The sequence below is a fragment of the Miscanthus floridulus genome, chromosome 16 (assembly GCF_019320115.1).
Source record: "Miscanthus floridulus cultivar M001 chromosome 16, ASM1932011v1, whole genome shotgun sequence".
NCBI lineage: Eukaryota > Viridiplantae > Streptophyta > Magnoliopsida > Poales > Poaceae > Miscanthus > Miscanthus floridulus.
Genome location: NC_089595.1, coordinates 105,434,872 through 105,449,735, shown reverse-complemented (window position 1 = coordinate 105,449,735; position 14,864 = coordinate 105,434,872). Strand labels below are relative to the sequence as shown.

The 14,864-nt window shown below is 44.4% G+C and overlaps 1 protein-coding gene and 3 long non-coding RNA genes across 5 annotated transcripts; 1 reads left to right on the top strand and 3 right to left on the bottom strand.

Moving 5' to 3' along the window:
• Window positions 1-19: 19 nt before the first annotated feature.
• LOC136509940 (uncharacterized) lies at window positions 20-638 on the bottom strand. The gene is made up of 3 exons (XR_010772572.1): window positions 440-638; window positions 276-331; window positions 20-173 (listed from the first exon to the last, which is right to left on the bottom strand). It is a non-coding gene; the product is annotated as an uncharacterized lncRNA (long non-coding RNA).
• A 294-nt stretch (window positions 639-932) lies between these two features.
• Window positions 933-1,914, bottom strand: LOC136509939 (uncharacterized). Its single transcript, XR_010772571.1, has 3 exons — window positions 1,490-1,914; window positions 1,218-1,350; window positions 933-1,070 (listed from the first exon to the last, which is right to left on the bottom strand). It is a non-coding gene; the product is annotated as an uncharacterized lncRNA (long non-coding RNA).
• Window positions 1,915-6,359: 4,445 nt separating this feature from the next.
• LOC136514503 (uncharacterized) lies at window positions 6,360-7,538 on the bottom strand. 2 transcript variants are annotated; one of them, XR_010773665.1, is made up of 4 exons: window positions 7,152-7,538; window positions 6,939-7,059; window positions 6,815-6,850; window positions 6,360-6,611 (listed from the first exon to the last, which is right to left on the bottom strand). It is a non-coding gene; the product is annotated as an uncharacterized lncRNA (long non-coding RNA). The 2 variants fall into 2 exon arrangements; XR_010773664.1 differs by having other exon boundaries at window positions 6,939-7,538.
• Window positions 7,539-11,620: 4,082 nt separating this feature from the next.
• Window positions 11,621-12,501, top strand: LOC136510079 (non-classical arabinogalactan protein 31-like). Its single transcript, XM_066504646.1, has 2 exons — window positions 11,621-11,904; window positions 11,992-12,501. The coding sequence occupies exons 1-2, from the start codon at window positions 11,697-11,699 to the stop codon at window positions 12,294-12,296; spliced, it is 513 nt and encodes a 170-aa protein (XP_066360743.1). The 5' UTR covers window positions 11,621-11,696; the 3' UTR covers window positions 12,297-12,501.
• Window positions 12,502-14,864: the final 2,363 nt, after the last annotated feature.

Sequence of the window (14,864 nt, the reverse complement as noted above, 5' to 3'; positions counted from 1 at the left end):
ACCGTTTCGTGGTAAATGGAGGCAAAGTTATTTAGGAGATTTGAAGATGCAAATAATTTGACGGATTCAGGTTTAGGATTCATGAGTGCGAAGATCCGTATGGAGCCACTTTGTTAGCGTCAGTATTGTCACCGAACAGCTGCCTGCGAGCGTGCGTTGTTGCTGTTGATGATCTGGGACAGTTTGGACGAATATGATATCTCCAAATAAATAATTTGTAAGGAATAAGTTTGGTACACTTGATTGACTAATTATGTTATGTTAGTGTGACTTGCCCTGTGGTAAGATCCTTTATGGGTGTTTTATCAGGATCAACTGATGGTGCAGGTGTCTGCACATTGAATGTAAAAATGAGCCTATGTATGTACGGAATAATATAAGGAAACATGTGAAGACTATTAAGGCTAATTTAGAGTACTAAAGAAATTGCAGAGTTTACCGATAGAGCTTGTGGGTCTTGTACGGTATCGAGAAACGTTCTTGCTATTGTCATACCAGTTATGGAGCTTGGATCATCCTGTGTGGCCGTTTCTGAAACACCGATGTTTAAAGGAGAGGTGCGCCTAACTGATCTGTCTAAAATGGAGTTAATCAGATACTGCCTCCTTGCTCTAGAAGTGAATGAGTCCTCGGTGAGCCCAACGGAGAATGCAAATTTCTTTGAGATTACTGGCTGGAGAGGCTGAGGTAAACCAGTTGTCAATTTCAGTGGATTTAAAATTGCTTTGCATTATTTCTGAATGATCTGCCTCGCTATATCATCATATGCAAAGAAGCTGGCCTCAGCTGTGTTGTCCTTGGCAGTGAATAAGAGGCATATGTGTATCATGGAATAAAAAGCGTTAAGATCATGATATGGGATGTTATATTGTTCACAGAGCTAGCAGCTTTAGTGTTCCTAGGAACAATGATTACCTAGGTAGTGTGGCCGTGCCATGGCATTTGGGACATTTATATCCACCACCAGGTTGCGGGTTTGATGTTTTCTTGCATCCTTTACAGGACATATACAACCAGGTGTTGTTGGCCGCTATGTGTGTAACAGTAACTGTGCATTTGTAGCCTTCATCCTATTATAAGGCACATGAAACTGAAATTTAAAAGGAGGCATAGGGCACTTGCAGAAGTGACTGTTTTCTGACGTTTGCTGCATGTCTGCAGTTATAGAAAGGGAAAAAAACATGAAAAAAAAGGATGAGGGGGAGGGAGGGGAGTACCGCAAAATTAATTGGGTCTATGTTATTTAGCTCTGCAACATGTTTGTGTTGTAGTGGAGTAACTTGTATCTGCTTAGGTGGCTGTTCCTCAAATGGTGGAGGTCGTTCTATGTAAACGGGCTGATCTTTGAACCTGTTTCATGAGCTCATCAAAATTCCATGAGCATGGATCATATAGTCCAAAGCTAGTGTTTTTAGACTGAGGTAACAGAGATATAATAATTTGCAAATTAATTTTATGAGTTCTTAGCGTAGTGCTGCATAGGTCTTACCTGGAGTAAAATGGTTGAGCCTCTTCGATATTGGGATTCAAATAGTGAGAAAAGGCGGTGCCACCACTGACATAGGGTGTATCTGTAATTTACCGGGAATGACATTGGTCCATGTATAAGTACAGTTTTTTTGTATCTATAACTAAGGAAAATCTAATGTAAATTATTCTCAAGAAATAAGATCTTCCTGAATATTTTTCTGAGCATGCAACCAACAAATATCTTGACATTGTAGTGCCTCTTCGAGGCATAGAATCGCATTTGTAGTACATATCGTGGACGAGGCAGTAGTGATAAACCTGGCAAGAACAACAAAGTAGGTCTATGAATCCAGCGGAAGAAACAGCAACTGGCAGCCTTCGATGGTAATGCCCAAAGCACAGAATCATCCATCTTAAACTACACAAAGCATATGAGGCATCATACAACAATAAACTAAAAAATAGTCCTTTCATTGTCTTGAAAAGGCAGAATTATTCCCTATAGTACAAGAATTATTATATGGTTCGGACTTATTATACACAATTTTAGCAGTTGGTGAGGCCACTGTCTTAGTTAAACAGACTAAATGCAGGGAACACACACGCAGCTGAATCCATCAAGCATGATCACTATACGAGGCATCAGAAAAAACAATAGGTTTGGCATGCATAAAGTACCCAACACGAATTTGAAAGCTTGAAAAATAATGTGATGTTCATGTAGCCAGTCCCTGTTTTTTTGTTCAGCATATTAAAAAATCAGACTCATAGGTCATAAACAATGCATCCAGTGCAGTATCATAGACAAAACTGGGAAAAATGCAAGCGAATTGCACAGGGCCTACGAACCGTGAACTCGTCGGAATAGGTGAATTCAGTCATGTAACGTCCAGGAACAGGCAAGTAAGAGGATTTAGCACTTTTAACTTCGAACCTAGTGGTAGTATATACTTTCTCAGCGCTTAAGAGTGGGCTCTGTCATGTACCTCTGTTTTAGGAATTTCAGCATACATAACATTTCCCTGTTGCAATTTGGAAATAATAGATTTAAATAGAACATAAGGTTTCTTTATACTAAAAAAATGAACCACGCTTCGAACAAACAGGTTAATATAATCTGTATAGAATAGAAGCACAGGTATGTTTCTTTATACTATAAAATCAACAGTGAGCCAAGAAAGGTGGAATCACAAGATCTCTTAAAGGGCTGGCAGAGCAAGGGGATAACAGGAAGGAAGGGACAATGAAAAATATAAAAATGAACCTGAGATAAAATGAACAACAGAGCTACGTTGTTGAAATTACAGCTTAGCATATATGAGATTCAGAGGCCTAATAAGAGGATTGGATCGCATCTTAATAAATGTAAAGCAATGGGGAAAAATAAATAAATCTAAGCATGAAAGGCAATTGTAGCTTGACATCAAAAGTAAAATTGGGAGACCTAAATGGCGATGGAACCTGGTGCTGTGCATGAAGAGGCTGTTTTTTTTCGTTACACATATCTAGAATAAGTTAGCAAATCACATTTATTCATAGCAGCAAAACGCTGAGGACAGGAAAGCAGTGGAATAAATCTTCATTAGCTGACATTCAGGTAACACGAAAAAGCACTTTCATCTAGCAATCTGTAAATCTGTGTTTGCCACTGATTCATGGTGTGTAACCAGGAATGGCACAACTGAAAGGTCCTAATATGGCTAGAGGGGGGGTGAATAGCCTATTTAAAAATCTACAAATCAACTAGAGCAATTTGATTAGTATGACAAATAGCGTAATACAAACTTGCTCTAGCTCTACAAGGGTTGCAAGCCACCTATCCAACAATTCTAGTTGCAATGAATACTTAGGCACACAAACTTGCTATGTAATTACTCACTAAGAGCTCTCAACCTTGCTACTCTAAAGAGCTCAACTAGATGAATGTAAATAATAAAGCAAGCTCTCAATTCTAATTACACTAAAGAGCTTGTATCAACTAGTTTGCAAGAATGTAAATGAGTGAGTAGAGTGATTATACCGACGTGTAGGGGATGAACCAATCACAAGATGAATATATAGCCAATCACCGGGAGAATGCCAAAGAAGAGAAACAATCGATTTTCTCCCGAGGTTCACGTGCTTGCCAACACGCTACGTCCCCGTTGTGTCGACCAACACTTGGTGGTTCGGCGGCTAAGAGGTGTTTCACAAACCTCGTCCACACAATTGGACACCGCAAGAACCGACCCACAAGTGAGGTAACTCAATGACACGAGCAATTTACTAGAGTTACCTTTCGGCACTCCGCCGGGGAAGGTACAACTCCCCTTACAATCACCGGAGACGGCCACGAACAATCACCAACTCGTGTCGATCCTCCACCGCTGCTCCAACCGTCTAGGTGGTGGCAACCACCAAGAGAAACAAGCGAAATCCGCAGCGCAACACGAATACCAAGTGCCTCTATATGCAATCACTCAAGCAATGCACTTGGATTCTCTCCCAATCTCACAATGATGATGGATCAATGATGGAGATGAGTGGGAGGGCTTTGGCTAAGCTCACAAGGATGCTATGTCAATGAAAATGTGCAAGAGTTCTCCTTTGAGCCGGCCATGGGGCTATAAATAGAGCCCCCATCAAATAGAGCCGTTATACCCCTTCACTGGGCAAAACGCGCTCTGACCGGACGCTCCGGTGATACTGACCGGACGCTGGCCCTTAGCGTCCGGTCGCCCGATGGACGCCACGCGTCACCAGCTTCAAACGCTGTTCGTCAGATTTCAACGGCTACAAAGCTGACCGGACGTTCCGGTCAAAACTGACCGGACGCTGAAGCCCCAGCGTCCGGTCGTTTCCAGTAAGCTCCCCGAGGCATGTTTTTTCGACCGGACGCGTCCGGTCCACCTTGACCGGACGCAGACCAGCGTCCGGTGCTCAACCTAGCGACTATGCAGACCCGTCAGTTTGACCGGACGCAGAAACCAGCGTCCGGTGCATCTCAGGTCCAGCGTCCGGTGTAACACCGGAACTGGCGACCTCTCTGCCAGCTCGACCGGACGCAGCCTTTCAGCGTCCGGTCGCTGAGTGACCCAGCGTCCGGTCAGTAGACCGACGCCAGCATCATTTCGACCAACTCCATTTCAACTCTAACTTCTTCACCCTTTCTCAAGTGTGCCAACCACCAAGAATTTTGCATCCGGCGCAATAGAAAATAGACATTTCATTTTCCCAAAAGCGCTGAATCGACCCAAACCCATCTCAACCCTGCAAACACCTTGCGCACATGTGTTAGCCTTTTTTCACAAATATTTTCAAGGGTGTTAGCACTCCACTAGATCCTAAATGCATATGCAATGAGTTAGAGCATCTAGTGGCACTTTGATAACCGCATTCCGATACGAGTTTCACTCCTCTTAATAGTACGGCTATCTATCCTAAATGTGATCACACTCACTAAGTGTCTTGATCACTAAAACAAAATGGCTCCTACATTTTATACCTTTGCCTTGAGCCTTTTGTTTTTCTCTTTCTTCTTTTCCAAGTTCAAGCATTTGATCATCACCATGCTATCACCATTGTCATGATCTTCGTCATAGCTTCATCACTTGGAGTAGTGCTACCTATCTCATAATCACTTTGATAAACTAGGTTAGCACTTAGGGTTTCATCAATTAACCAAAACCAAACTAGAGCTTTCAACAACACACTATCATTTCACTGTTGAGCACAACTTGCATAGGGAAACATAAAAGGCAACAAGGTATGAGGCTAACCTCGTTAGCAAGAATAAAGCAAATGGCGAAGAAGCATGTGAAAAAAGCTTACACAATAGCAGATAATGAGAGGACTGGCTGAAAATGAACCCAAAATTTACCATAAATCCAAAACTATACCAAATTAGTATCTCACTAACCTTTATCCAGCAAACAAATTCTAATTGCACAGAGCTGCACAAATGAATAAGATCAGTATACGCAAATTAGGATAAACCTCCAACATAGGGAAATTTAATTTATAAGAAGCATAAGAAAGTACAACAGAAAAAAATGGATAACTCAAGGAAAGAACACTGAGCGTCACATTGGGATGCAACATACATCAGGTAGGCAACAGCAATCCTCCAATTGGCCAAAACTAAATGCAATAAGGGGCCAAAGAAAGAAGGACAATTTAAATACTTTGGTATAGGTAGACACCGACAATTGTATACCCAATCCATATGCAAGAGATTTATTCAGGTTGACATGCATGAAGAACAACTAATACGGTGAAAACTACAAGTCAGTCCGTGGCAACCTAGCCAGAGCAGGTGCACTGCAAGTTGTCTTCTTTTGAAACTTGAAAGCGAGTGAGCGAGCAGCCATTGCAAGTTTACTACTGGACTACTACTACTGACCATGCTGGAAGCTAGAAAGCAACGGTTCACCTGCTACTGAAAGAGCATGTCTTTCTTTTTCTGATGCCTGTGCAAATGTATGTAGCAAAGACCAATGGCCTCAGACCTTTGCAGAGAATCCCCCACTGTATGTTCAGCATAAGGACATTACAACCAGAATAATAATATGATTATGAGAATAGCCCCAAAAGGAACAGGCATGTATTACACAAGGAGCAATTTTAGTGTCTCCCTCAACAAACACGTAATCAAAGGAATTCGACAATAAGGAGTGCAATCTAAATTGGAATTTTAAAAGAACCAAGATCAATGATTTTCAGATGTCTCATAGGTGATAATGTTGTAAGTGTCCCAACCTTCTCATGTATGGTACCGGCGTGAGTTGGTAATCTACTCGGGCCTTTATTTCCTCTGTATAATACAACGATACGCAACTCTCATGCGTATTCGAGAGAAAAAAAGATCAATGGTTTAGTTATTTATTTAAATAAGATATTCAGTAGGGCAAGCCACAAGCATGCGTAGCATGTTTACAGTATGAGAACTTCAAGCCGATAGATGGGAAATCAAGGCTCTAAAAAGCAATTCAGTAAGTCAAAACTGTAGATACTTTGAGATGTGATACAAAAATAAATTTAGTTATCGAATTCAGTTACTGCAAATATATGAGAATGAGAATCTTACTAACCCCACAACCTTTAATGTGTCATTCGTGGAAAGAGGAGGTTCAGTGCTGTGCTCAAATGTTCATCTCCAGTTCCTGCAGGCACGTTGGATAGATCAACTCAGAAAAAGAGAGGCATGTCATAAATTTTGACAGCACTGAATAATTTCTAACACGGTTTGGAAGGCATAGAGTGATCTAAAATATAGATTCACGTGAGTAAAGCAATGCAGTTTCCCTGGGGCAGTGTACCTATATACAAGCATGAAAACATACAAATATTCGTTAGTGAGTCGCACCTTTGGAGCAAGTCAGGTGACTGGAAGCTTTATAGCCTACAATGAACCAAATATTTTAGATTAGGTAACGTATGCAAGGAAAATTATATCAAAGAAGAAAATCGGATGCATCACCAAGTACTACCCGAAGAGCAATGATTTTAGAAAAGCTTGGCCTTTAGGCAGTCAGTTGCTTGCAATGACTTTTTTAGTTAAATATCTTGCTTAAAACTGAAAGAACCCTCAGACCACAGGGAAATAGGTACCTGCAGGTCACCACAAGAATAACCTCACTGCAAAAATAATGCCGGTTGCACGCGATTATGCGAACAACACCACAGGGGGAACAGGGACTCGCCTGCACAAATGTTATGGCAAAGAAGCAAAGCACGGGGAGAGGCTTTCCAAGAAGCGTCTCTGTGCGAACACAAATAGTAAGATCTGTGGTCCAACATTGTAAGACATGAAAGCTTATTTAGGATGAGGCAACAAATGAACCTCATAATGGCTTTCGCATGGTGAAAACAAATTCTTGCAATAGGAAGACGGTGGAACCAGAACTAAGATACGGAGGACCATATAGCATATGGTTTCCATGAGTCTAAAAAATAATAAGTAAACCCAATTAACATCGGGGATGATTGACCTAAAGCTCCAAGGCTGTACGCAGCAGTATTAACGTGGAGCAGCACAAAGGAAACATGAATTGTACCGGCATACCTCCATCAGCCGCACCCCCACCTTGGGGGGGGGGGGGGGGGGCACCGACCTACCTAGGGTTTCATGCAGCACAGGAGAAGACGCACAGGAGAGACGATGTCGCATCGCTGCACCGGCGCAGCACCCGGCGGGGGCCGCCGTCGCCCCACCCTTGCGGCGCGAGGAGGGAGGGGCGTGGAGGAGGAGGAGGCTTGCCACCGCCGCACCGAGGGCCAGGCACCGCCGCTCGGTCGCGTCGGGAGGGGAGGGAGCGAGTGAGCGAAGAGGAGAGAGAGACGAGGGGGAGAGAAGTTTGCTGAAGGAGAAGCAGAAGCCGGAGTATATATTTGCTCTATCGGATTCAGACGAGAAGCAGCAGAAGCCAGTAGAATCCACTGAAAGCGATAAGGAGCTGGAAGAAGCAGATTCTAAACGAAGCGGCTACAAGTAATCCGGACCACACGATGGAGGATCGGACGGTCAAGGCTATTTCGGTCGACGTGGACAGGGCTCCCGGCCGAGGAGCAGGGCGGGCTTGTTTAGGTAAATGGCGGAGCAGATAAAAATGCGTGCTATCCCGGACCTGTTTGTTTTGCTAAAATTTAGCTTAGGTTAATGCTGATACTAATTCGTTGAAGAGGATAACACTCGTGCTTCGATAAAATGTACTGTTGAAGCAGCGCCGAACAACCGGACGAAAAAATTGACCAAAACACTGCAACTACCGCCGTACCGAGGTAGCTTTGTCCGTGGTGCACGGGAGAAGGTTTATCTGCCAAGAAAACACTGGACCGACTGGTTGTCTGGTTCGTGGGGCGTGGCCTACATGCGTCCACCATCTTGGTAAGTGTGCCTCAATGGCCTTGTCGTGGCCCAACTTTAGGCCCCGTTTGGATCGGAGGAAACTCAAAGGAAAAGCATAGGAATCTCAAAACGGAGGAAAGTTAGTAGAAGTAGGCGTTTGGATTGGAGGAAAAGCAAATTCCTTTCCTCTGGTTTACTGTAGTGGGATGCTGAATTTATAGGAAATAAAACATCTAATCCAATCTCTTGGATTTCTTCCTTCGCGTAAGCCCGAGGCATCAAGTGAGAGAGAAAGAAAAAGAGAAGCAGTGCGATGCAGTCTGAGAAAGACAATGAGTGAATGCTGTTGGGACCCACTGGTTTCCTTGGTCATGCTGTCAGTGGTTCAGAACTCTTCACGGAGGGTGAGAGTGTTGTCCAACTGCCGATTCTTTTTTCTCTTGATGGAACCCACATGAATAGTTTTCCTATATTTTGATTCCTGTGTTCCAAACACCAATTCCTATAAAAATCCTGTATTTTTCAATCCTCTGTTTTACACCTCTGTTCCTTTCCTATTCCTATGTTTTCTCCGATTCCTACGTTTTACATTCCTCTGTTCCAAACAGGCCCTTAAGGCCCTCGTCCATCCGTATGAAATCGACACCGAGGGAGAAAGAGCACCTCAAATATTCACCCTAATCGTTGATGCTGAAATTAACTTATGTCAATACTTATGCTAAAATATTACGAGAGGAAAAAACACTGTCCCATAGCTGAAAAGTAGTTCTGAATAAGCTTAAGTGAACTTAAAAATTATTTATGATTGATATAATAAACATATTTTAATAATAAATCTATTTGAAGATATATATATGTTGATACTGTTTTTTATAAATCTAATTAAACTTAAAAATTATGTACTCCTTGAAAATTATGATTTATATATTTTTTGGAATGGAGGAAGTACTACCACTGATGGATCCATCTGGTGCGCTCTCAATTTCAGATTTTTCGTGAGAATTGCTCCTATACATCCAAATAGTGAGGGGCCGTTTACTAGTGCTCTTTGGAGTAGTTTCTTATGAGAATCATTCCTCATCACCCAAATAGAAAAACATGCACAAATTCTCTGGTAAGGATCCATTGCTCTTATTCAATCCACACTAGAATCACCCACCACCTACTCCCCCACCAAAAGTCACTACATCCGAGAACAAAGGAGTTGGAGCTAAGAATCAGAGAGTGAAGCTCTAGCAAATAAGCCCTTAAACACGATTAGATTTTGACTGTGATTAGATAAGAATCACTTCTCTATTTACGCTGCGAGCTGAGAGCTTAAAAAATTCATTTCCCACTACTCCTTGTTTAATCTCCTCTAGAATTAGTTCTTCCCACCCTCCCTTGGGATTTACTTGCAGGCTCATTGGAACAGCAACCGTTTTGCTCACTCGGTCTTGCCGCGGCTTACCATCCAGTTACCACTACGCGAGATCCAAAACCCAAACGGATTCCCCTCGAACTGAACACCATCGAGAGAGTATTCAGTTACGCAGCAGCAGTCTATATTGCATTCCCCATCGAAATGGATCCGATGCCTTGAACGTTACGTATCCGCTCAGCTCGATTGCATTATTCTGTTGCACACTCCTACGTACCGCCTCTTATGTATTCACCTCATACGGGCCTCGATCTGCAGAGACCGCGGCGGCCGCGGATGCTCAAGTTCAACCGAGGATAATGCGAGCGTGGGCAGACACAGACCAGAAGCCGGGACGTCGACGCTGGTCCTGTGTTTACTTGAGCTTGAGCATAGAATGCATACTCCTTTTTGACACTGACATTCAATTCTGACTAGATCGAGCTCGGCTAGACGAACATGGCTACTATAGCTAGGGATTTATGTACAATTTACACACACAATCTAACGCACCTGGAACCCCATAATTAATTAAGGAAGTTATCGATCTGGACTGAACTGTGCTGATCGACTGATGCTGTTAACGAAGCAGTTGTTCGCTTGCAGTGCACTCCAAGCCACATGCGAGCTCATCATGTCTTGCCCTCGATTCCCGGACGAGCCCTCCTGATTTCCGCGCAACTTGAAGGATCTCCGCGCGCTGATTCACAAGCCAAAACGGCAATCACGAGCAATGGAACGTAGGATCTGTCCGGCACAACTCAGCTTCACTAGTAAAATTGTCTTAAAAAAAATAGTTTCATAAGCAACTTTCTATGTGAAGCTGAATTGTTTTGAAAAATTATTTGGCAAAATAGCTTCTCCAACAGCTTCATGCATGAGTGAGAGAGAGAAATAAGAGATAGAGTAGGCATAAGCTACTTTTTTCAACTTTATCCCAACTCATGTCTACTCCCTCCATACTGAAAAACTGGACGTCCTGGGCGTATACATAGTTTTTGCGAAACTTGACGTTGTGGCTCCGTGACCCCGTCCGTGGACTTGTTTGCCCCTGCGGTCTGTTCGGCTGGCCTTCCTTAATTGCTTTCGTTTATCGCGCGCGCCGCCCAGAGCACTAATCATCGCTGCATCGTTTGTTTCGTTGCCCATTGAATCGATCAACCGAGTACTACTACTGCCACGCACTGCCTTCCTCTCGCCTCCCTTTATCAACGCAGTAGAAGCCTCGCCGCAGTTCCTCGCCGCCGAGCAGTCTAGGGTCTAGGGCTCCTCGCCGTCGAGCAGTCTAGCCGCGCCGCCGTTCCTCACTTCGCGCCGCCGTTTTCCTCGCTGCGCGGACGTTCCTCGCGCCATGGAGGGTGCTCGCGCCATGGAGTGGAAAGATGAATAGGTTCAGATGGAAAGGTGAGCACCAGTTAAATAGGAAAGGAGATGGACGACAGCGCGCTCGCGGCCGAAAAAATGATTCAAAAACGCGCCATGCAATGAAAACCCGAGCTGCGAAATGCGAGCGTGCACAGCCAAAACGCGCCATGCAACGAAAACGACGCGCCATGCTACGCCGGCGCGCACGGGCAAAATGCGAGCGCGCACGGCCGAAACGGGGGCACGCGAGCAAGCGCATGCAAACGGCCGAAACGCGGGCACGCGAGCGAGCGCATGCAAACGACCCGACCTCCGCACAGTGCCATGCAAGCCATGCAAAATGGCCACGAACAAAAAAAAAAAAGGCGCCTGCGGTGGGATTCGAAACGTGGACCACAGCTTCAGCCCGCCGAGGAGTATGTGTGTTTTAAAAATAAAAACAGGCCCGTAATCTAACGTACCAAGCTAGGATATCAGAGGAGTTAGCTACTGCTATAAATTGCAGCCATCTCGCTTCCGGTCTTCGCAACCTCTGCTGCTGCATCCTAGCTAGCTAGCTAGCTAGCTAGCTAGCTAGTACTATACTGGCTAGCTTTTTGTAGGCAAAGAAAGCAAGGCTAGCACACGACGACGACGATGGCTTTGCTCGCCAACAAGTGCGTGCTGCTGTCCCTCTCCGCCGTGCTCCTCTGCTGTCTGAGCGGCGGCGCCTCCGCCATGCTGAGCAGCCTGCCCCCGCCCCCGGCGACGGTGAACTTCAGCATCGGCGTGCAGGGCGTGGTGTGGTGCAAGTCGTGCAGGTACCCCGGCTACTTCGCGCCCATGGACGCGTCCCCACTCCCAGGTACAGTTGTAGTATAGTATTGTCCATTGTTGTCAGCAAACGACGAGACGACAATGCAAACGACGCCTTTTGCCCCCATGCGTGCAGGCGCGAAGGTGTACCTGCGGTGCAAGCACGGGCGGCGCGCGGTGACGGTGGCGGGGGAGTCGGGCCCGGGCGGCTACTTCCTGATCCAGACGTCGCAGCAGGTGTCGGCGTTCACGAGCCAGCAGTGCCGGGTGTACGTGGCGCGGTCGCCCGTGCGCGCCTGCGGGGTGCCCGACTACCCGGCCGGACGCAGGGGGCTGCCGCTCAAGTTCCAGGAGTTCGTCAAGCGCGACAACGGCCTGCAGGGGATGTACTCCGTCGGCAACCGCTTCTTCCGCCCCAAGCACCCGGGCAAGTGCTACTAGCTAATCATCAACGACCGAACCATCAGACCCAAGATCACATCCGATCGATCCTGCATGCAGTCTCAGTCAGGGGCCGGCAGCCATGCTGCTGCTAGGCTAGCAGAAGCACGACGCATGCACAAGGTGTCAAGGTCTTAGGGTTTGATGCCAGCAGGGACATGAATAAAAATAAGCTAGGTTAGTTATTGTCTCTTTGAGATCGATCGTTCAGTTAGTTGGGTAATTTTAATCAGAGTCTGTCTACCCCACAACCATGTATTTCAGCAAAAGTTAGTGCATGGTTGTTTGCTAGCTGCAAAACACACGATTTGTAACAGAGGAAAAACCATGCGTTTCAACCAAAGTTAGCCTTGTTGGCTGCCTAAAAAACACACGAATTTCAACAGACAAAAAACCATGTGTTTTAGGAGAAGCTAGCACATGATTGTTGGTTGCCTAAAAAACACACAAATTACAACAGGGAAAAAAACCATGTGTTTTAGAAAAAGTTAGCACATAAATTCCATCAGACAAAAAATGCCCATGCAGAGCAGATCTAGATGCAATTTCTGTGCAGTTGAGAGTAAAATAGTAGAGCCCAACAACTACGGAGCCCATATTAAAAACCCAAAAGCAGAAATCGATAGGAATATATCAGATATACTTGAGAAAGAAGAAAACATATATTCTTTGTGTGGAAAAGGCTCTGCTCTGCTCACGCGGAGCAGGGGAAAGGGGCAGAAATATGATTGCAAACAAGAACAACAGGAAATTTGAAGAATAAGCACTAGAAGTTTGATTCATACCTCATCGGCCAAGGTTAGTAGACCAATCTTTTGAATCCAACTTTCTGGTATTCCAATTTCTCTGAAGAAGCGAAAACGAAGAAGTTAGCAGATCAGATGAGAAAGAATAGGAGAATCTAGATCCATGGAATATATAATCATGAGACCTTACACATTTAGGATGGCTAAGATGGCCTGCTGCTTGTGCTTGCTCCAATAGCAGGGTGTGGCCCTGGTTGCTAACTTTGCACAAGAAGCAGATCCAGCACTTGAGGGTGTAATTGTGGTCTAAAGGCTACAAACAAGCCTATTTCAGATTCTGCTAATTTTCTGCATTGCATGACACAACAGATAGCATGAGATAAGAGCAGCGTGTATCAGCAATCCAACTATTTTAGATGCTGCTAGCTTTTGCAATTAGAGCACCCCAACTATTTCAGATCCTGTTAGCTTTTACAGAATCGTAGATGCAAATTAAGTGTAATGCATTATATTGATGAAATTACAAAACACACATATGAAAATTGCACAATTTAAATAGTGCAAATAGTATGTGTTCTTAATGCAATTAAACTGTAAGTGTATATCAATACATATACAGTATGGTGGAGCTCATGAATGTGTAAATAGAGAGAATGACAAACTGCTCAATAGCCACACAAGCAATCTTTCCTCCTTGTTGAACAGCACAAACTAAAGCGGCATTCCCATATTCTCATTTGGGATCAGATCGAATAAATGGAAACAACATAGGTAAATTATAAAGAATCAAAGCTTCATTCACAAAATAATACAAGGAGAATTCAATCAACTCCTAGACCAACATGTTTTACTGAACAACTGCCAAAACAGAAGAAGAACGGTATTGACCAGACAAGAAAATGAGGGACAAATACAGTTAGTTGGGTAATTTTAATTAATACAGGTACTAGCTAGTGTTGGTTGGTGCTTAACCGCTTCAGTTGTTATAGACTGGAAACTAGTTCTTCCTGCTGCTGGGTCGATTGGATACATTGATAATAAGAATCATGAGCGATTGAGTACCTTCCCGTTTTTGCACTATTAATTACTCTGCATGGTTACGATGTGCAAATCTTTTGCGCATTTGGGAAAAAAAACTCTTATCTATTTTTTTAAAAAAAATATAAATAATGCAAAGGTTCTAGCTTTAAATCTCTTCAAAAGAAGAGACATGAGTCACATTTATCATGAATACAACCCAGATCTACATACAGTCTGTTCAGCAGCTCGTATCTGGTTTATAAGCCTTGGCTTATCAGCCAACGAATAATATTTTTCTCTCACACTAAACTAGCTAGCAGTATTTTTTATCATGGCTTATAAGCCAATTCAGCCGAAACGAACGTGATGATAGTAATTACTCGTGGAGGCGAAATGAAGTAGCGGAAAAAAAATTTACTTTGGCGTGAGCGGGTTCTGTTTTCAGTCTGGAACTGCGATTTGTAAGCCCAGAAGAACTGCTTTGAACGTCACTTTGATCATTGGGCCATCCATGTAGACACACCTGAAATGGCTGGAAGGAAAAGATGCAAAGCCCAAAAGGTGATGGGTAGGATAAGCCTGGCTGTAATAAGGGCATGTTTCGCCAGGCTCGCTCCGGCTCCGGCTCCGGCTCCGGCTCTGTTGTGTCGTGTAGCGTGGAGCCGGAGAAGCCTAGGAAAGGCAGCTTTGCTGGCTCTAGAGGTAAAAGACGAAAAGAATCGGAGCCACTTTGCTTGCGCTACATGAACGTACAGGAGGGCACAGTAGCACGCGGAGCCGGAGCCGCCCGGCAGGAGCCCTG